Raw genomic sequence first — 20,665 nt, 5'->3', positions numbered from 1 at the left:
GGCAAAGGTGCTGACTCAGCCCACCCACAGCCTTCCTTGAAGCCCACCGCCTTGGCAGGGCCCCTGCTGCACCTCTGGGGTCGGCGACGGGGTACTGGGGCCTCTCGCCTGCTGCCGCCCCTGTGCGCCGCAGGAGGCCAGCTCCCCTCAGGAAGGCCACTTCCTCTGACCTGTGGCTGCCCTCCCATGCTGGGCACTGGACCAACGGGGAAGCCGCTGCCATCACATTCTCTCTGGAGAGAGAGCCAGCCTGTCTGTGGAGAGTTAGCAGGGGACCGGCAGAGGTGCCCCGAGTGCCACCTCCTACACCCACACCCCTCTGATGACCCAGCCCCTCCACTGAACAGGGGAGCCTCCTCCTGAGCAGAAAAGCTGAGACAGATGCTCACGTTCCCTCCCCCGTCTGGAAGAGCCCTCAGAGGATGCAGGCTGCAGAGACCAGCTGTCTCCCTGCTGGACGGGGGGCCACCACCCTGGCATGTCCTCAGGGGTCTGAGCCCACTTCCCGTGGAGGCCGAGCCGGGGCTGGAAGGGCCTGGCCTTCTCCATGGTTATTTTAGTCACGTGTGGCTCAGCTGGGAGGAACACCCGGCTTGTGGGCAGTGAGCTGGGGGGCCCCATGCAGGACCGGTGGGCCCACCAGAGGGCCCTGCCCCTGAACTCCACAGGGCACCTGGCTCCTAATGGGGCTCCACCCAGGCTTCTGGGTGCTGCGGGCAGGCAGTGGCCATCCCCTGGCAAGTCCAGAGAGCAGCACCCCCCACCCCCGCAGTGAGCCCTGGGCCTCGCCAGCAGAGCAGCTGCCCTGCGCAGTATGTGGTCCCCAAGCCCCTCCCCCATCCCCACCCCCAGGGGCCCCCTTCTGCCGGCTGGTGGGGGGGGGCGGGGCGGGATGCCGGGAGTCATCGCCCTGTCACACAGATGGGGCGCTGCTCTGGCTCCTTTGGGCAGCCGCAGCCACGGCAGGAAGAAAGCAGACCCCCAGAGCTGGGTGCAGGAGCCCGTGACCACCTCCTGCACAGAGGGGCAGGCTCTGAAGCAAAGGGCCCGGGGGCCCGGCCAGGAAGCGGCAGAGCAGGGCATTTGTGTCCTACTCCTCCCCGCTTCCAGGGACTGAGAGGGAAAGCAGCTAACACCAGGCATCTGTCCCCCCGAGGGCCCCCCGCAGCAGGATGGGCAGAGCCCTGTGCCTGTAGGCGACCCTGGGCCACCCTGCAGGCAGAGGGCAGCGCCCGCAGGCCCACGTGGGGGGTGCTCTGGCGGGGAGGGGGGCGGCTCCTGGGGAAGGATGGGCGTGGCTGACCAGACAGATGGTTTCGGGGAGGCCTCTTCAGGGCAGGAGGGTGCTCGGCTGACTTCTAGGGGAACAGAACGCCACAGGGATGGCTGTGTCCTTGGGGAGCCAATGTCCCCAGGTTCCTGGGATCCAGTTAGCAGCTGGGCCTTGCACATGCTGCCTGGCCTTCCATGGCTTGGGTCAAGGGGAGTGTGGGTGGGGCAGTGCCCCCAGATCCTGGTAAGCAGACGCCGGCAGAACAGGCACCCAAGTGCCCCACACCCCGCTGTCCCTCTGAGTGCAGCCCAGAGCCCCAGGGACAAGAAGAAGGAGAAACTACTTGGGTGTCACCCGATCAGCCTTCTCAGGATGACAGGCCAGCAGCATGCCTGTCCCCAAGTGACTGCAGGCCAGGCCCCATCCCACCCGCATTTTGGGACAGACCCGAGGGGCCCTGCTGGCTCTTCCCCAGCCCTGCCAACTCTCCCGGGAGGCGGCTCGTGCCTGTGTGCAGGGAGATGGCAGCGCCACTCTCATCCCCACTCTGCTCCCCTCGGTGTGGATTTCCTTACGGTGATGGCCATAAGGGGCCTCCAAACCCCCCAGGTGCCTCCTCCGCAGACCGGCTCCTCCTACAGAGACCCCGTCCAGGGCTGAGACACCCAGAGAAGAAAGGCTCGAGCCTGCACCACGGGGTCCTCCTGTCTCTTCAGGCCACGTGCAGAGACCTGGTCCCACGTGGGCGGGGCAGGGTGGCTCTGACCACAGTGGCTTGCGCCTGCGTGAGATGAGGTCCTTCATGTACCCTGCTGAGCTGCCACCCAGGGCCACAGAGTCACAGATGCCACCCCAGGCCCTCTCCTGGACACTGGTCGGCACCCTGCAGCCCCAGGCACATGAGGACCCTCCGTGGGGCCCACCAGACCCCAGGACACCGTCTTTCATGAAGGGCTCTGACTCCCAGCTTTGCCGAGCCTCTCTGCCCCGGCCTCAGTGAGCTCATCCGGGAAATGGGTACAAGAGCAGCAGCTCTCTACAGGGCGACAGCGGGTCCAGAGACAGTGCACAGCACCTGGCACGTGACGCACCCTGGAAACGGGAACAGAGGATACTGGGCACCATCTGCGGACCAGAGCCCCACAGAGCTGCTGACAGACACCGAGCGGGGAAACCCTGAGGGCCCCCGTGGGAGCCTCCAGGACAGCCACTACAGATAGGGTAGGAGTCCTAAACTGCCCAAGCCAGCCCTGCAGCTTTCTGACCTTGGCCTTTTGCTCACGTGCAGGAGTGGCGATGGGAGATGGACAGAGGGCCTGGTCAGCCCCGCTGGGATCCCAGGCTCCCGGACCACTCAGACAAGGCATCCTGCAAACACTCGTGGAATGGACACCAAGCCGCCGGCCGCGGGGCTGGGCTGAGGAGAGAACCCAGGACTTCTCAAGTCCAAGTCCTGGTTCATTTCTTGGACCATAAGCTCCAACAAGTTGGGGAGAAGGAAAAGCCTCCTGGTGTGTAGCAGGGCCCTACCCCTACCCTCTGGTGGGTGTCCTGTTCCCTGAGTCCGAGGACATGGACAGGACCAAGTGGGGACCCCAGGTCAGCCCTGGGTGGGGTTGAGCCACACTCCTGGCCCCACGCACTGCATCCCACAGGGGCAGCCTGGGCTTCGGACTGTATAGGGGCTGGCTGGCCAGGGCAACCCGGGAGCTCAGTGACCCCAGACACTGGAGTTTGGTGACCAGCCTCATGAGCCCCCAAGAGGCTGTCCCCACGGACCCCCCTGCCACCAGCCTGAACCCAGTTACTCATCAGCATGTACAGAGAAGAAAAAGAGGATGCCTCAAGTACGGGGGGGAGGGGGAGGGACTTCCACGCTGGCCGTGCCCACTGCCTGTCCTCTTGTCCATCCAAGGCCAGCTCCTGGCTGTCAGGCTAGCAGGCCACCCCACGTCAGGCCTTTGAGGGAGTGCAGCTGGTGACAGCTGAGGAGGAGGGTGGCCTGGGTCCAAAGGGGGTGCGGGGCAGGGCCAGCTGAACGTCCAGCCCCAAGAGCCACAACCAAGCGTCCACCACCAACCACAGAGTCCGAGGTCTGTGGATGCTTCCTGGGGGCCAGGCTTTTTACACACTTGTCACATCTACTTGATGGGTGAGGGAGGAGTCGGATGGGGAACTCACTCATGTCAGGAGCCAGGAAGGGGCAGCCAGGGCCCGGATTTTAACCGTGGCCCATGAACCTCGTCCCATCTAGGCCTGGCCGCTGCCGTGCTCTGCTGTGGCTGCCGCACTCAGGCTCAGAGCAGAGGCCAGAGGTGGCAGGACCTTCCTCAGGTGACCCTGCTGGTTGGCAATGGAGGGGCCCAGCTGTCTTGTACCCGGCACCCTTCCACGGAGTGGCTGCTGCTGGGGTTCCAGCTGCGGGCCTTGAGGTTCAACTATGGGAACCAGGCCTGAGACGCGCCACGCCAACTCTGCCCCCAAACCCCAGAGCATGGACACTGCCCTGGCACCTTGTCAGAAAACACAATCATGGCAGTTGCCACCTGTCTGGCTTGGACACTGTGCCAGGCAGGCACTGTGGGACCACTTATCAGGCTGCCAGGCTCCCTTGGTCCTCACCTGAATCCTAGGGGAGGAACTGGTCTCAGGCCCATTTTACAGATGAGGACAAGTGAGGCTCCGGGAGTGGGAGCAGGTCCAGGGCTGCAAGCCCAGCTGGCCTTCCCCTGCAGCTCCCTCTCCTCTCCAACTTCTGACCAGTGTGTGCGAACCTGGCCCTTGCTTCTGAGGACACTAGGGCTCCAGGTGTGTCCGACCCTTCCCCGTTCCCCAGAGTGCAGAGGCAACACCCACACCCTGGAGCTCCCCACTTGCTCCTGCCCTGCTCACCAAGCCATCTTCTAGCCAGCCTCTTTCCACGCCCAGCTGCAGGCCGGCCCGGAGGGCTGCGGGACTGGGTCCGCTCACAGTGCTGCCCCTCCTGCACTAGGCTGCAGGTTTCGGCTCCCCACCCTCAGAATGGGAGCGGGGAGAGCCGTGTCGTCAGAGCTGCAAGTCTGGGAACACCGTGTTTCTGAGCCCAGGAGGCTGGGAGCCCGAGCCTGGGGCAGGGTGGCCACAGTGCAGGGCCGTGTGCTGGGAGCCATCTGGGGAGCTGGCCAGCAGCCCCTAAGAGCCCGTCCTCGACTCCTGGGCACCGTGTCCCGAAATCGCCCCCACCCCACCACCACCCGGCTTGCTCAGAGGCTGCCCAGGGCCAGTGCGTAATTACTCCAACTCCTTCTACCAGCCCCGAAGAGAGGGCCTGGAAACACAAGTCCGGCTTCCGAGTAGAGGATCGAACCTAGCCCAGCTTGTGAGCAGTCACCCAAGGCTGAGTCCCACTGTCCCCGCTGCTTCCGGGACCCAGCCGGGCATGCTTCAATGCCTCCCACCTACTGGAGGAAGGAGGGCCCAGTGCCAGCCAGCCTGGCCCCCCTTCCTCTTCTCATGGAATCCCTGAGGAGTTGAGCAAGAGGGGAACCCCAGGGTCAGTGGGGGCCCAGCTGGTAGCAGTCAGTCCCCTCCAAGGCCCTGCAGTCTGGAGTGAGCTAAGAAGCCCTCCTCACAGATTCCAGTCTGCAGACAAAGACCCCCCACAAGGCTGCACCTCTAAGGCCTCCAGGGTCAAAGGCAAATGAGCCCTGGGGCTTAAACTTCAGAGCAGAGCGGCACAGAGTGTGATCAAGAGACCAGACAGCCAGGAAGGAGGCAGGAGGCTGGGGGTGGTGGTGGGCGGCGGCCTCTCCTAGTTACTTCTGAAGAACAGAGAAGCCCTCCGTGTTCCCTGCCGCCTAGACCGTGCTCAGGCCTTGCGGTTGCAGGGTCACACGACGGGGGCCAGACTCCCGTCTCTGCCATTTTCACTAGCTCGGTAAGTCTGTGCCATCTAGCTCTAGTGCCTCAGGTGATTCGTCTGTTAAATGGGCAATCCTGACAGCAAAGACACAAAAATTCATGCAAAATACTTAGCACGGAGCCTCTGACAGAGTACCGGCTCCTGTCTGCGGCATTTTTAAATCTGTGGGGTGCAGCCGTCCGCTTGCTCCTTCCTAGAAACTCTTCCCGGTGTCCTCCGGCCCAGAGGACTTCTGCCTTGCTACCCTTCCCTTGACTGGGGGCTTCTGGGCTGCCTGAGCCTGGTTCCGTCCCCCGTGCAGCTCCCACCGTGCCCCCACCCCCGGGGCCCCATGCACTTTTAATTGCCTTGACCATGAGCTCTGCCCTAGCCCTCTCGGATCCTTGCAGTGGGCTCCTGCATACAGCAGGAGCCCAATAAATAACGGCCCCCATTCAACACCTGGCAGCACGGCCTTCTTCGCTGTGCGTATGTTAAGAGCAGCGACCCCACTCCGCTGGCCCGCCGTCTACTATAAAGTGCAGTGGACAACTACTCTGCAGGGCCACGTCGAACGCAGCTGGGGCGCGGGAGCAGGGCCCGCAGCCTGTAGGTGCTCCAGAGCGAGATCTCCTCCTGCCTGGCCAAGGCAGTGGCCTGCCCAGAGACAAGTGCAGGGGTCAGGGGACTGCCGGAGAGCACAGAGCCCCTCTGGCCGAGCTGGGCCAGCTGTGACCCGGCTCACGATCATGATGATGGGAGGCTGCCCAGATGCGCAAGGATATCCGGCAGCTGAGAGAGGGAAGGACTGGGCGGAGGCACGGTGAGGAAATGGGGCCGGGGGTAGGGCAGGCAGAAATCGCCTGGTGGTTTCCAGAGAGGACAGGGACCCCGAGCAGGGTCACTCTGGCTCTGGCCTGCTACAGAGACCAGGAAATCAGCTCCAGGATGGGGGGCGGGCGTGTGTTGGCAGGACGGACAGGGACTTCCCAGCCCACCCCCCCTCCCCTCGGCCCATGGTAAATGGTCATTGTGTTTGGTTTCCGGCAGTGGCCTCCTCTCCTGCCAGGACCCTGGTTTTCCTGCCCCAGCCAGAAGCTTCCCCTTTGATTTCTAAACAGCCGCCATGGCCTGGATCTCGATGCTGAGGCCGGGTGAGGGAGAGCAGCAGGGAGAGCTGCAGAGGGGGAGGGGAAGGGGGGTGGCGATCGGAGGGAAGGCAGACCCCTGGGCAGGGGTACAGCTCGGTTCCTCTGGGAGCAGACAGACTGAGAGAGAGGAAGAGAAGCAGCGAAGGCCCGCCCCACCCAGGCCAGGAACCTGCCTGGCCCCTTCGAGCACGCAGGCCAGACCCTCCCAGCGCACAAAGCCCAGGCCGCTGCCAGACGTAATGAAAGTCAGATGAGTACTGGGCTGGTGTCAGGCCTCCCACCCCCACCGTCCCTGGGGGTCGCTCCAGCCGCCAAAGACTGGAGCTGTGGCTGGACGAGGGCTGGAGAACTCGCCTGGCCCTGCCACCCGCCCAGCTCAGGAGGAATCTCCCAGGCCCACAGTTCCCCCACCAAAGGTTGCCCCCCAAGGGCATGGAGACATGCTTTATCCCTGGGCAAACAGGCATCTACTCCCGGTCAAGGCCCTGGGGCTACACAAGGCGCAAGATCCAGGCCGGCCATCCTGGTACTGCAGCCTAACATGATGGAAGGGTGGGGGGCACCAAGGCGGTGGTTAGGGGTACCTAACCAGCAGGGGTTTCAAACTTCACCATTAAGGCTCTGATTTGGTTTAGATATGTGCCAAGCCCCTGGACCCAGAGATGGCCTCTGTCCAGGCGGAATGCGGCCAGGGGACCCATCCCGGATTCTGCCACCTCTGAGGCAGTCAGGCGCACAGTCAGATTCGAGGGGCAGGGCAGCCCCCCAACCCACTGTGACCCCATGACCCACTGGGCCCCACTGCCCACAGCACACCAGAAACCAGAGACCCAGCCCTCACCTAGTGACGCCCACCCCTCATCGTGACAGGCACACCCCCCTTCTTTGAATCCTCCCCAATCCTTACGAGGGTGTCCGCATACTTTCTAATCAAGCAGAAATGAGTCACGCCCTCAGCCTGAGAGGCCCTTCCCGCCACCTCCCTGCCTGGACACCTCGCAGCACAGGCTGGAAGCCTGCCTGGTGCCCTCCACCTCCCTTGTCGCGGCAGCCCTGAACAGCGGATCTCCGTCTGCCCGCAAGGGGTACTGCCTGGAAGGCCGCTGTGGTCCCAGCTGCCGAGGAGTCCGCCGCCCTGATCACTATTCACCACCTGCACCGCGAAGCCCTACGGCCGGCGCAGGCCCCGGGGCAGGCGACGGAGAACGGCGGCCCAGGCCCCGCTGTCAGAAGTTCGGGGACGTCACCAGTGACAGCCCGCGGGAACAAGTCTACCCGGGCGGTAGGGGCGCGGGGCCGGCGCGCCTCGGCTCGGCGGGGCCAGAGAGCGCTCTGGTCCCCGAACGTCCGGACCGATCGCGCGGCAGCCCCCACGCCCGCCTCGCTGCCCCGGGGCTCGGCGCGAGGAGCGCGATCTCGTCGGGCTCACCCACCTCCAGGCGCGGCAGGTCGGGGTCGAGCTGCGTGAAGCTGTGCAGCACCACCGGGCAGCTGTCGGGGCCGCCCACCTCCAGGCGCACGGCGTCCCACACGCTGCGACTCCGCCGAGAGCCCGGAAACAGCGGCTCGGCGGCGCCCGCAGGCCCGGCCGCCTCGGCCCACATGCGCTGCACCATGGACGGTCGCGGGCGCGCGGGCGGCCGGCCGGGCCGCGGGACCCAGGGCGGCGCGGGCGCGGGGGCCCGCCCGGCGCGCGGCGGGGGCGGCGGCGGCCCGCGCGGCTCTGCGTCGCCCTGCGCTCTGCGCCCGCGGCCCGGCCTCCCGCGGAGGTCAGGCCGGGGGCGGGGCCGGCGACGCGGTGGTGGGGGCGGGGCTGGCGACGCGGTGGTGGGGGCGGGGCCGCAGATGCCGGGGCCCGTGACTGCGTGTGCGCGCGCGCGCGCGCCCCTGCCAGCCGGCTGGAGGGCCAGCCCCGGAGCGCACGTGCTGTGCGTGCTGCGGGGGGGCGGGGGGGCCGCGGTTAGACACCCTGCGTGGGTGCGGTGCCTGTGTCGCGCGGCCCTGGTGTCAGAACTGGCTCCCACGGATCCCAGTGAAGTTTAGCTCGGTGGCCTTGGATAAATTGCTTTACCTCTCTGAGCCTGGTCACACCCGGGAACTGATGCAGGGCCCTGGCCGGCTTGTGCCTGCGCCCGGCTGTGAGCTGGGCGCACGCGTGCTCGTGAAAGCCCTCACTGCTGTGTGTGTTTGGGGAGAAGCCCTACCCTTGTCTGCAGTACTGCCTTTTAGCCCCATGGTCGTGCCCAGGAGCAGGTAGGAGCAGAAGGGAGGTGGAAGAGCTGCCAAGGAGGCGGGGCGGGGGTAGAACACGACAGATGTCACCAGGCTGGAGCCTTCTAGACATTCAAGAAGGTAAGGGGTCCAGAGGGACGACTGCCTGCTGGAGCACCGGTCACTTGGCTGGTCGGCTGGGGCCACTGGAGACTTGAGTGGTCAAGATCTCAGGGCAGTGTGCGGGTGGGATTCAGGCTGCAGGGCTAGGGAGCCCCAGCTACACCTTCTAGAAGCCTGTGAGTTCTAGAGGGAGGCTGGACTTAACAGCCGGGTCAAGAGGGTATTTATTTATTTATTTTTAAAGATTTTTATTTAGTTATTTGACAGACTGAGATCACAAGTAGTCAGAGAGGCAGGCAGAGAGAGGAGGAAGCAGGCTCCCTGCTGAGCAGAGAGCCCGATGTGGGGCTTGATCCCAGGACCGTGGGATCATGACCTGAGCCGAAGGCAGAGGCCTCAACCCACTGAGCCACCCAGGCGCCCCTCAAGAGGGTATTTACAGACATAAATCAGTGGGACTGTCTTGCACACCGAACCCACTGCTGGGGCCTTGCCTGGCCTCTGGCCTCAGCCCTCAAAGAGCCCCAGCCATTGCTGCGAGCAACCCTGGCAATGCTACCAATGTCCCCAGAACCGGTCTCCTACTATTGGGCCTCAGTTTCTCTATTTGTAAAACGAGAGAGCAGGACCGGACTACATGTTCCATAAGCATATTGTGTGCGCCCGCTGTGTGCCAACCAAGCCTCAGCTCTCCACACGGGGAGCTTGAGCACCCTCCAGCCAGGAAGCAAGGCCTTGACAAAGACAGGTAGAAGACAACCTGGCACTTTCTATTAAGGGCGTTAAAAATCCTCTTGCCCTTGGACTCAATGATCCACTCAGGAATTCCCCCTAAGGCCAGCGCAATCAGAGGCACTGACATGGGTCCCTGTACAAGCATATTCACGGAAGGGAGGATTACAGCTCTGCCCTGGGCCAACTCACAGGACCCTTGGTGCCCCTGCACACCCGGAGAGCCACGGCGTGGTGTATGTAACCGGGGAGTAGGGAAACCAGGCTGCCGAGCATGCTTTCAGACCAGACGTTGCACACATGCATTCGACCAGAGGGACCTCCTGTGCAAGAGTGACAGTACTTATTTCTGAACAGCACTGCACATTTTTTTCTTTTCACTTCCAGAGTTTTCTAATTTTTCTACAATACTGTAATAAGCATGCACATGTAATAAATGCTATTTGGTTTTTGTTTTGTTTTTTTAGCAAGATGAGTAGATTTAGTTGGGGAGGCTGTTTTGGAAGCTTCTGGGCTCTGCCCCCAGGGAGGGCCAGTTGGGAGGCACAGTTGGAGGAAGGAGCTCCTCAGGGAGCAACAAGAAGGTGACCTGGCCAAGGACCACCGCCCTCTGGCTAGAAGCTCCTCTTCCCACTCCTTCTCCTGGGGCCAAGTTTTCCGCCTCTGGGAATTTGGAGGGAATTCAGCACCTGCCAGTGCTCACTTATCTCCCTCTGCTCGGCTCTCTTTATCTCCTTCTCCCAGGGAGGGCCCTTGGATGCAAGCTCAAGCCCATCTTACTGCCTGGAAAAGGGCAGGTGCAGGCCAAGTGACTCCCGAGGACTGGAGGAATGCAGCGGCTGTCCCCACCTCTCCAACCCTGAAGGTCCAGGTCCGGGGCCTGAAGGGTCCAGGTGGGCTGGTGTGGTGAGGAGGGGGAATTCCAGCCCCCGCCCCGCCCCCCACACAACTGGCTGGGCTGCCCCCCCCCCATCCCAGGTTACCTGCACATTATCCACGGGGAGGGGGCAGGACGGCGTAGCCTTTACTCAACCAGTCCTTCTGCCTCGTCCCCCCCATACACTCTGGGGGCTCTCCTCTGGGCTCCTGGCAAGCCTGCTCACGGCTCCAGCTGCGTGCATACGGCACACGTCTCAGTTCCCAGAGTGCTGGTGTGGCCGAGGGCAGGCTTGCACACCGAGATGCCTGGGTTTGAAGCCGAGCTACACCCTTTTCTCACTGTGGGAAATCACCGCACCTCCGAGGCAAAGGCAAATCACCGCACCTCCGAGGCCGCTTTCTCCTGCGTAAAGGGGGCATGACTAAGGAGGTAACTGGTAAAGCCCCTCACACAGGTGCTCGGGGTCCCCACGACTCCGCCCCACACGGTCAGTGACTGGGGCTGCGGTTCACGGGGCTCACGGGGCGCCAGCGGCTTGCGAGACCCTCTCCTGAGCCATCACGCACTTCCCTTCATGATCCTGCCCCAAAGCTGTGGGGCAGACCCCTTACCACGGGCAGGGGCAGCCCAAAAGAGGGGCCCAGGGCGGTAGGTGCTACCTGAAGAACAAAGTCACCCATGAAGTGTTCTTGCCAAAAGCCAACCGCGAACCCCACCAGCTTTCTGCATGTAACTTCCATTTGGGGGAATTATGGGGGAGGTGGGAGGAGGCTGCGCTGCTGCCTTTTAAACACACCAGGAGGAGACAGTCCATAAATTCCAGACGGTAGGAATCTCTATGGGACAAACCACCCAGTTTCTTCAACAAATTCGTTCCAGAAGAAAAAATAAACAAAGGGGAAGCCGTAGACTGAAAGAAAGGTAAGAGACGTCACGAAATGCAACACTGGATCAACTTGGATGGTAATTTGAACAGGGCAACTATTAAAAAAAAAAAAATACCACCAAACCCAAGGGACGATCGAGATTATTTGAACATTGCTGGATGTTGGGTGATACTCAGTATCGCTGTCTGGGCATGATCGTGGCAATGCAGTGACGACTAGAGGGACATACTGGAATTTGTGTGCCTGGGATCTGTGCAAACAGCATCTGCCGTAGGGGACGCGGGACATTGGGGTGGTGGGTGGTGAGCGGGCCCCAGAGTGTCCTGGAACACCGGGGAGCAGTACGGCTGGGATGTATTGATGTACTTCCCCACTCTTCTGTCTAGTTGGAAGTTGCCATGATAGAAATTAAAAAAGGAAAAAGGACAGAGTTTGAGCCTCACCGTTGAGGTTCCTGAGGCTCCCAGCAGCCACTAAGGGAGGGCAACAATCCCCGGACCCCAGGTCACGGCAGTGCACACCTGGCCAGCTTCCCCACTATCCATGTGCCTGGCTCGCCCCACGCCTAGGGGCCCCCTGAGCATAGTCAGAACAAATAAGGCTGTGGGCTTCCCTTTGGAGGCCATGGCTGTGGGTGCTGGGAAACTGAGCCCTACAGCTCACCTGGGGCTGGAGGCAGCCTGATGATATTGGTGAGTGAAAACCAAGGTGACTGCCCCTGCCCTTGGAGGGTCTGCTGGGAGAAGCGCCACAAAGTACTGTAGAAGGTGTGGGGTTATTGGACGTGGGGCCCTCATCCTGCTCACAGCTCGCCCCACCCCCAGCGGTCCCAGGTTCCCAGCCTTTCCCTGGGGAGTGCACCTGCCCTTCCTCGGGGGTCACGAGGTGCCCCGAGAACAGCGCTATGCTGTACAGACCGTTCTGGGGCCAGGATGCTCCCTGCAGAGGAAGCTTCCAAGACGGGCTGAGAACTGACAAGTCAGGGGCTGGAAGCAGCCCATATCCAGCCCACGCGTGTGTTTTGTTTGGCTCGCAAAGTATTTTTAAATTTTTGAGCCAACAGTAAAGGTCAGGTGATTTCATATAAAAATCCACATTTCTTGCTTCTCCTGTAACTTCAGACCATCCGGTCACCTGGGGTCTGTGTTTCCGAGCCACGGGAGGCTGGGCGGGAGCTGACCGGCAGCGGTCGCCTTTGGGCAAGGCTCGGGCCCCATCGGGCCTTCCATCACTGCCTGGCTGGGAGGCTCCCCGAGCAGCAGTTGAAGGGAGAGGGGTATGGAGGCCAAACCTCTGGGGCCCCGTCTCCTTCCTGCTTCCAACCCACCATTGGTCTCCCAGACGCATGGCAGTCAGAGGGGTCTTGACCCTTCAAAAGTGCCCCCACAACCTTCAGGGCAAAAGACCGACTGCTTGGAGTGGCTCTGGCTTCCATCTGGGGCCCCTCACAGTGCCCCACCAGGCTCCCACAGAACTGCTTCGATCCCTGGAGCCTCGAGCCAGCCCCGGTCTCCTGCCGGGCCCGTGCTAACCACCTGCCACCCACCCTAGTACGTGACAGGTGACCCCTACGTGCTGCTGTCCTTCCACTCTAGACCAGCTCCGCCTTGGCACGGGGTCCCGGGGCATGGGGTTTGGGCCCGGCCGCAGTGCTGGGGAGGAGTTGGAGCCGCAACGGGGCCACAGGTCCTGCTCATCACCTCCTCCCACCTGGGCTGGGCCAAGGCCACAGAGGGCGCTGGTGGCCACCCAGACTTGGGTCAGGCCTCGGGGGAAGACCTTTCACCTCCCTCTGGGCAGGTGGAGGGCCCGTGTCTGTCCTTTGTGGGCTATATTTAGATCCCGAGGAGCACACGGAGAGGGTGTAGCCTGGCCGGGCTCCTGGGTCACTTCCTTATGTCAGCGTCACCATTCCTGGCCTGCCTGGCTCCTGGGCTGGCCTGCTGTGGGCGGGTGAGCACACACCGCGGCAGGGGCTGGGACACCTGCGCCCAGAGCGTGGGCTGAGCCCCACCCCCTCCGTCTCTGTCTCCGGGTCCCTGGGAACTTCCAGGGCTCTCCTTCTCTTCCTCCTCCTCCTCCTTGGGGGGGAGGGGGCTTTCCCACAGGCCCGAGGGCGAGCTCGGAGTTGGTCAGGAGGCAGAAAATGAGGCGTCCAAGCCCCCAGGAGACCATCCTGGGTGGAGGAATGTGACGTAATGATCACCCCCAATCTCTGATCTCACGGGGCGTTACTGTCCCGGGGGCAACGAGAACAAAATACATCAATGCCTGGAGCCGTGGAAACGGCCCAGGACTGGCATCCCATGGGCCCCGGATCGGCCTTGAGCTTGCTCTGGGGCCTCGCTGGCCTCCCGTGGAAGTGGGTGCTCACCCGCCCACCCCGACCCCAACTCCCAGGGTGTGTGTGGGGTTACTCAGAGGAACACAGTGCAGCCCGTTCACCATGATAAACGCCATCCACAGAGGGGGGACGGGGGCCACCCTGACAATGCCGCCGCCACTCCTGGACTGCTCAGTGCCCAACGCCCCAGGGACCATGGACATCCGACACTTCTGCGAGCCGCCCATCTGCCGTGTGACGGCTGGAGGTGACGGGAGGAAAGGAGAAAGAAGCAGAAGGGGACACAGACAGAGGGAAATGCAAGAGCCTGAAACACAGAGCGTGGCGGAGAGGGGACAGTGGGCGAGCAGAGTCGGAGGCGGGGGTCCCGTCCCTTGTGGAGCCTGCGTCCGAGGAGCACGGCACATACACCGAGGAGGGGGCCTGTAGGTTTGGAAAGTTCTCTCTTAAGATCTGGAGCCTGGATTTGTGCTCAAGTCCCTGCTCTGCACCTTCCTGCCTCAGTTTCTCCATCAGGAAGATGGGAAGACACTAATACTGTCATCGCCTGGATCTCAGGAGAGCAGACAATAAAACAACGCACATGCCCTTGGAAATCTGAGAAGCACCAAAGGACCAGGAACCGCTAGGACAACCCGTGGCCACCCGGCAGTGGCCGCCCAGGCGGGGGGCAGGTCAATAGGCCGGCCTGGGCGGGGGTCCACGGTGCCCACTCCTCTCACACCCGGATGGGGCTGAGGACACCTGCTGGCTTCCCACCAGGCTCCTTCAACAAGTTCTGACGGAGGGAGGGGTGGCGGTCGGGAACCACTTCCTGGGCCTCGGAACTGGCTGGGACCCACCCGGCCTCCCGGCAGAAGCGCAAGTTGCCCCAGAAACTCACCTCGGTGGCTGCTGCTGGCACAGGTGCCGGCCAACGTGTGGGGCTTTGGAGAGTGGTGCGGTGGGCGGTGGCCCTGCGCCTGGCCGTCACCACAGAGACACAGGCAAAGAACACCCAGCCCTTCCTGGCCCTGGGGGCAGTGGGCCCGGCTTCCCGGGCCATGGTGGCACGGGAGCCAGGCAGGGGTTGAGCTCCTGCGGAGGCCCTCTGCCAGTCTGCCCGTCTGTGTGCCTGCCTGCCCCGATGGCTCGGGCGCCCGAGTGCCTAGGCCTGGTGTCATCGGCGTGGCTGTCATACCTGCTCCCATGACGGGCCCATGATGGGCAGGGCCAGGAATCCCCACTGGGACCAGGCCACAGGCCTGCCAAGGCCGGGGGCACGGGGCTCTGTCCTGAGCTGGCCCAGCAGCTCCAGCTCAGACCGGGTCCTCTTGGGGTGGGCCCCGCTGTCTCCCCAGGACCCCAAGGCCCCATCCCCATTCCCACTGCCTGCCGGGAAACCTTCTCCCAGAGCTAGAAAGGCAGCAGGTACAAGTCACCGAGATCAAAACAGGGCTCGGCCCATGGGGCTACCAGGCAGCTGTGAGCTGGGCGCAGTGCCATCGGGGGGGCACGGAGGACCCCGCCCATGCCAAGCTACCGCTTCATTCCCGAAGCCTTCCCGGCACTCTCCCTTCGAGCGTCTCTGCCCTGGCACCCAGGCGTAAGATCTCATTTTAAACTGTAAGGACGAACCGAGGTTGCCAACTGCCTATCCTGCCAAGCAGGGTAGTAAAAAAGCCAGAAACCAAACATCATCACCATTATTCCAGAAAAGGCACCACCAAAAGTTAACTAGGAGGACACACTGTCAGAAACACCATTCGTTTAGCAGCAGTTAAAAGGAGGCATTTGGTTTAAGAAAAGCTCACGATTTTGTGCCCATTTTTCCCATCTGGCTGCAAATCAGCCATTGGAAACCACGGATCGAGTCCAATACACCCACTTGACAGATGGAAAAACTGAGGCCCCAGGGAAGCAAGGACTTGCCTGAGATCTCACAGGGGGAATCCAAGACTTGCACCTGTCTGCATCCCCACAGAATGCCCAGACGCTCCTTCCACCAGTGTTCAGAGCCTGAATCCCCAGACCCAGAGGTCTCAGGGCAAAGACAGGCTGAGAGGCACGGTGGCTTCCTTACCCTGCTAGGACCCTGGCCGGGTGGATGTCCTGCTCCTGGCTGCCAGGGTGCCACGGGGGCTGGGAGCAAAGAGGGTGGTGCAGGGGCTCCGGAGCCGGCCTGGAGGCACATCAGGTCCCCTGCCTACCGCGGGGGTGCTGGAGCCCACCATGCCGCCCCGACACGGAGCCCCGCCAGCACTCGCTCTGCCTTTCTGAGTTTCACATCCTCTTCCGGTGGCTTTGTGGGGTGCAGGGGACCCGGCGGAGAGGGCTGCTCCAAGCCCGACCAGGTTCCTGTCCCCGCCCAGCCCTGCCTTCCCATGGGACCTGCGGGTTCCTCTTCTCTCCAAGCCTCAGTTTCCTGAACTGTTATGGATGTGGGGGTGGGCAGGAGAGATGTGCAGGTTTTTCAAACACAAACTCTTCCCCACCCCAGCTTCACAGTCTCTCTTGACCTGGAATTCTCATCACTGGGCTCCAGAGGATATTTCTTATAGGGAAGAAAGAATCTCTGTGAGCATAAGTTAGGACTCCCTGGGGACATGGGCATCCCAGGATTGGGGGGCTGGGTGGGCATCAGAGAAACTGAGCTGAAGGGTCCTGGTCGAACATGCCCCCCTCATGCCACCCTTGTGCCTACAGCCCAAGACCGGCTCCCCACGCAGTAAAATCCCTCCAACAGCTTCTGTCCCGCTGCCCGCAAGAGAATCCCAAGTCCTCCCTGCCTCCAGCCTCTACGTGGGAGAGGGTGGGGGTGAAGGGGGTGGTGAGGGCCCCCCCCCCAGCCACTGTGGCCTCCTGCACACGGTGACGCTTAACTCTGACCTGGGAGACACAGCAGAGGCAACCGGGCTCTGAATCAGCCCACCCTGAGCCCCTGGGCCACTGACTTAGCATTTCATACTGACTCAGTTTCTTCATCTGTAAAATCGGCCCAAGGGTGCCTGGGGATTCGGCAATGTGCATCCTGATCACTCCCACGGTCAAGAGCCTGCTCCGGCACCGGCACATAATGAACACTCAACAGATGTTGCTGGCTCCGTCTCCCAGAGTGAGCGCCAAACTGCAATGTGGAGCCCGTGAAGGGCTAGCGTGGGCCCCGCCGCTGGATCCCAGTGGAGATCTCAGAAATGCTCACTGTCTCCCAGCAGCAAACAGAGGCCAGGGTGCAGCCGGGCTGGAGGCTCCAAGGAGGGAGTCGGCCCGGGGGCGCAGAGGCTGTCCCCTAGCTGCGGGACCTCGGGCATCGCTTGACGCAGCCTGCCTGCCCTGTGGGTACCAGCAAGCTCGCCCGTGCCTCTGGGGGCTCCAGATGAATTGAGGGGAGGGAGGGCCTTTTCTGAGGCTTGACCTCCTCAGTGCAAGGTGCGCCCCTGAGCCCGGTGCTGCGGACGGGGTCAGTGGACGGGAAAGTGCTTCTAGCTGGGCGAATGTGCCCGGGGGTGTGGGAGAGGCCCTTAGAGGAAGCGTGTGTCCAGGGTGGGAACCAACAGGGAACCGGGCTGCCCCTTAGGTGTATCTGTTGGGCGTTTCCTGGGGACCGGGCCCCTGGTGAGGGACCATCGCTCTTTCCATGGCTCCTGAGTGTTAAACAAGGCTCTCTGTGCCCTTGTCCAGAGATCCCCAGCCATCCACAGTGGGTACCCTGACCTGCCCCCACCCCAGGCCCCCCCCCCACCGATCATTCTGGCCTCAGGATCCAGTCTCGAGCGAGTCCTTCAGGCAGAGCTCACTGGGCCTGGGCTGACCGGGAAGGCCCAGGCAGCCGCTGCGGGAGACCAGCTGTCAGCTAGAGGCCAGGAGAGCAGCAGCCCTGAGGAGGCGGGGCAAGGGAGGGGTGGGGCGGGACGGGGCGCGTCCACCCCTCCTCCCAGCCAAGAGGGGGAGAGCAGAGGCGCCTTTGTTCCCTGCCAGTCTGGTGTCACCACATGGTGCCCCGCGTCACTGTCACTGCCTGGAACCAAAGACCAGCCCCGGAGCGCCAGGGCTCTGGGGGCTGGGGACAGGCAGGGGCACTTCCCCTGTACTCCCACCACATTGCCACCTACTAGGGCTGCCCCCCGACCAAGCACACACAAGCTTCTCCTGTGCAGCCACTGGACATGGGGGAACACTCGCACCATCCCTGAGACGCTTGTCCCGGGACCCCAGGTCTTGGGACCTGCCCACGGTCCTAGGCCCTGCCTGCCGTACCAGATGGCTCTAGGAAAATGCACCTGGGCAGCCACACACAAGCCCAGACGTAGCGAAACCCCACTCCTGAACCCGCATGCGTGTACAGACGCGCCACCGCTCCTTGCCACCCAGACCCAAGCCCTCCTGCGGGGGACAGATTCCTGGGTGGGCTGCTGCATTCCACATCTGGGGGAACCCCCTGCGGGCTCCGGGGGACAGGCCCTGGTGGGTACAAAGCACGTTGTTTATAAACACTAGTGGCTGTCGCTAGGAGCTGTGACTCAGAGCCAGAGCAGTGACTCTTCTCTAAGCTGTTTACCCGGCACAACATCCTGTCCAGGAAGCAGATAGGAGAGGCCTGCCTGGCTTCGGCTCCTCTTTCCGGCAGCCTCCTGACCCAACTCAGGGTCCCGCCAGGGGCGTGGGGCAGCCCAGCTCCCCGCCCCCTCATCTCTGGGGACCTGCGGCCACTGCCATTCAGGCTCTGCCGGGTCAGGTGACGCCGCAGCCTTGCATGCGAGAGACAAGCCCCTACAGCCGGGAAAGGGCTTAGAACTGGGGTGCACCTACTCTGGCTCTCCCCCCCTTCAGCTGTGAGAGAGGCCCAGGACCCAGAGCCCTGTAAACACCGCTGCCAGCAGCCAAAGGCGAAGGCTTGCCCACACTTAGACGCCTTGGAAGCACACACACACTTAGACGCCTTGGAGGCACACACACACAGCTATCGCCCCCTCGGCCCCCATGAGCCCAGCCTGGCCCTGTCTCTGGGGGTCCCTGTCGGGGGCAAAGCACTCTTCCACGAAGCATCTGTCAAATAGATACAGCCCCAGCAATCACCTCAAGATCAAGGCCCAGAGAGGGCAAACCACTAGCCCAAGGAGGCACAGGGGGTCCATTCCAAGGCCAGGTGCACACCTTGTCCTGTCTGGCCCCGAAGGCAGCTCAATTTCCTCTGCTCTGGACCGGGTTCAAGGTCACACGTGGATCTGCTCTTGGCAGCAGAGGCTGGCTTGGGGCTGCTGGGTCCCTGTCGGCAGCGGGGGAGAGGTCTGCCCCCCAGTATGACACCCAGCTTGGGATTCTGATTCTGATGTCCCCTGTCATCCCGCCCAACCACCCCCCCCACCCGGCCGCAACGCAGTGTCTAAGCTGGAATCGATGACCGCCCCTCCCCCTAATATTTCTACCATTCACTGATGTGCCCGCGTGGATATAATTTAAGAGTCACGACGTGAGAGGCCAGGACCAGAGCTCAGGGACAAGAGCCTGGAGACGCAGCAAACTCACCCCAAGTCACACGGCAGCCTGGCTTGGAGGCTGGGCTCTCAGCGCTCCCGGCTCTATACAGCAAGAGGTGAGCGAGATCCTAGCCTCCCGGTGCCCTTCTGTGGGCACTGCTTATAAAAGGGCCAAGAGGGGCCAGAGGAAGGCCCCTTCCCCTGCTCCAGGCTGGGGAGACCCGGGGACCCCCTGGAATGGTGGGGTCACAAGAAACACCGCCAGGAGAGCTGGCAGGGAGAAAGGCAAGGAGGGGCTATTTCGGCCGCTGAGGCCTGGCCCTACTCCAGGCAGAACGGTAACCCAGCGGTAGGTTGGTGGGCTGCTCCCGCTGCTGATTCACCGGCTGCCCAGGGCTCCCCTGTGCTGGCTGCCTGCCTGCCGGCCCTTTTTACCAGCCCACTGAGTCACACGGGTTGCCAAGAGGCTGAGGCTCCGCGAATCGAGGCCCTGTCCCAGCTGTTCCCGCAGGCTCCCTGCCCGGCAGGCTCCGGCCCTGCCAAGGGCACCACTGAGCCAGCGAGGACAGCTCCCTGCCCCTTGGGGCCTGCCCCCATGCCCATCTTGACAGTGAGCCCATCGTCTGACTTTAAGGCCTCCCACTGGCTGACCCTTGTCCTGGCCTCCACACGGGGATGGCCTCCACCCCAAAAGTTTGAAGTACTGGATGGAAGCACTTAGGATAGGGCCCCACATGACCCCGAAGCAGCCTGGGACACTGAGTCAGGGACAACAATCCTTCAGAAAATGCACTAGAAAATCCTCCCAGCAAATTCGAACTGCTGTAAAAGTCTCTGAACAACTTACGTTCACCCCACGCCCCTGAGGACCAGCAATGGTGTGTGGCATCCCCATTGCAGACCAGAGCAGCCCTAGGCTACAACTCCAGCACTCAGCCCACACGGGCACCCTGAGCCCCTGCTAGGCGTCAGGCCGGGGGCAGGTGCCAGCGATATCCCAGGGAACAAAACGGGTCAAAATCACCTTCTGGTCTGGGGGCATAAGAAGCAAAATGCATGTCAGAAGGTGAATATTTTGGAGCAGAAAACACAGAATAGGGTGAGAGGGCTTGAGCCTGCTGCGTCCTTTGATGGACGTGGGTTGGGGGGAGCTAGAAAGTGCCATGAGGAGGAAGGCTCCAGAAGGGGATTAAAAAACAGTTCACAGACTAGCATCCCCCAAAGTGGGCTGTAAGCTCCCTGGGGGCAGCATTTGTCCCGCTGCCCACTCACATCCCAAGGCCGGAACGATGCCGGACCCGAGACGCATTCCCGCAGCTGCTCACGGGGAAGCGGGTGACTTTGCTGCTCCCGCACGTGCTGCCGTCACGGGAGTAGAAGGAGCACTGGTGTTCTAAGTGTGTTTTCGGTTCTTCCCTCTTTTTAAGAACTGGAAGGGGTATGACCTCTTTGAGAGCAGGCAGGGACCCCCCAACAGAGCCAGGCACACAGCGGGCCCTCAACAAATCCCCGGGACGCACCAGCAGGCTCGACGGTCCACACAGTTCCTCCAGTTTCAAAGTCCCCAGATTGGAAAATACTCAGAGTTTGGGGCTCACGCGCGTTGCTCATGGGGAGATCCTCCGAGAAGCTTCCTGGAGGAGGCAGCAAGGCTGGAGAGGAGCCCGAGGGATGGCAAGGAGGAAGGGCACGGGAAGGACATGCCTCTCTGCCAACCTGCCATGCGAG

General features: G+C 62.5%; 2 protein-coding genes across 20 annotated transcripts in view; both read right to left on the bottom strand.

Moving 5' to 3' along the window:
* Positions 1–20,665, bottom strand: part of RALGDS (ral guanine nucleotide dissociation stimulator) — a 43,307-nt gene that overhangs the window by 13,778 nt on the left and 8,864 nt on the right. For 6 of the 16 annotated variants that reach the window (XM_032306201.1, XM_032306214.1, XM_032306204.1 and 3 more), the window contains exon 1: positions 7,738–7,977. The exons of 2 other annotated variants lie outside the window; for them this stretch is intronic. In XM_032306201.1, the coding sequence (XP_032162092.1) occupies positions 7,738–7,920 (183 nt within the window). In that variant the 5' untranslated portion in view covers positions 7,921–7,977. Of the gene's footprint in view, positions 1–7,737; positions 7,979–14,364; positions 14,860–15,543; positions 15,958–20,665 lie in introns of those variants that run through there. 8 more of the 16 variants (XM_032306200.1, XM_032306210.1, XM_032306207.1 and 5 more) reach the window with 7 other exon arrangements.
* GBGT1 (globoside alpha-1,3-N-acetylgalactosaminyltransferase 1 (FORS blood group)) overlaps positions 8,979–20,665 on the bottom strand; it is a 32,626-nt gene continuing 20,939 nt past the window's right edge. For all 4 annotated transcript variants that reach the window (XM_032306221.1, XM_032306218.1, XM_032306220.1 and 1 more), the window contains one exon: positions 8,979–9,014. The gene's annotated coding sequence lies outside the window, so the exon portion shown is untranslated. The remainder of the gene's footprint in view (positions 9,015–20,665) is intronic.

Source organism: Mustela erminea, chromosome 12 (genome assembly GCF_009829155.1).
Source record: "Mustela erminea isolate mMusErm1 chromosome 12, mMusErm1.Pri, whole genome shotgun sequence".
Lineage (NCBI taxonomy): Eukaryota > Metazoa > Chordata > Mammalia > Carnivora > Mustelidae > Mustela > Mustela erminea.
This window is presented reverse-complemented; position numbering and strand designations above follow the sequence as displayed.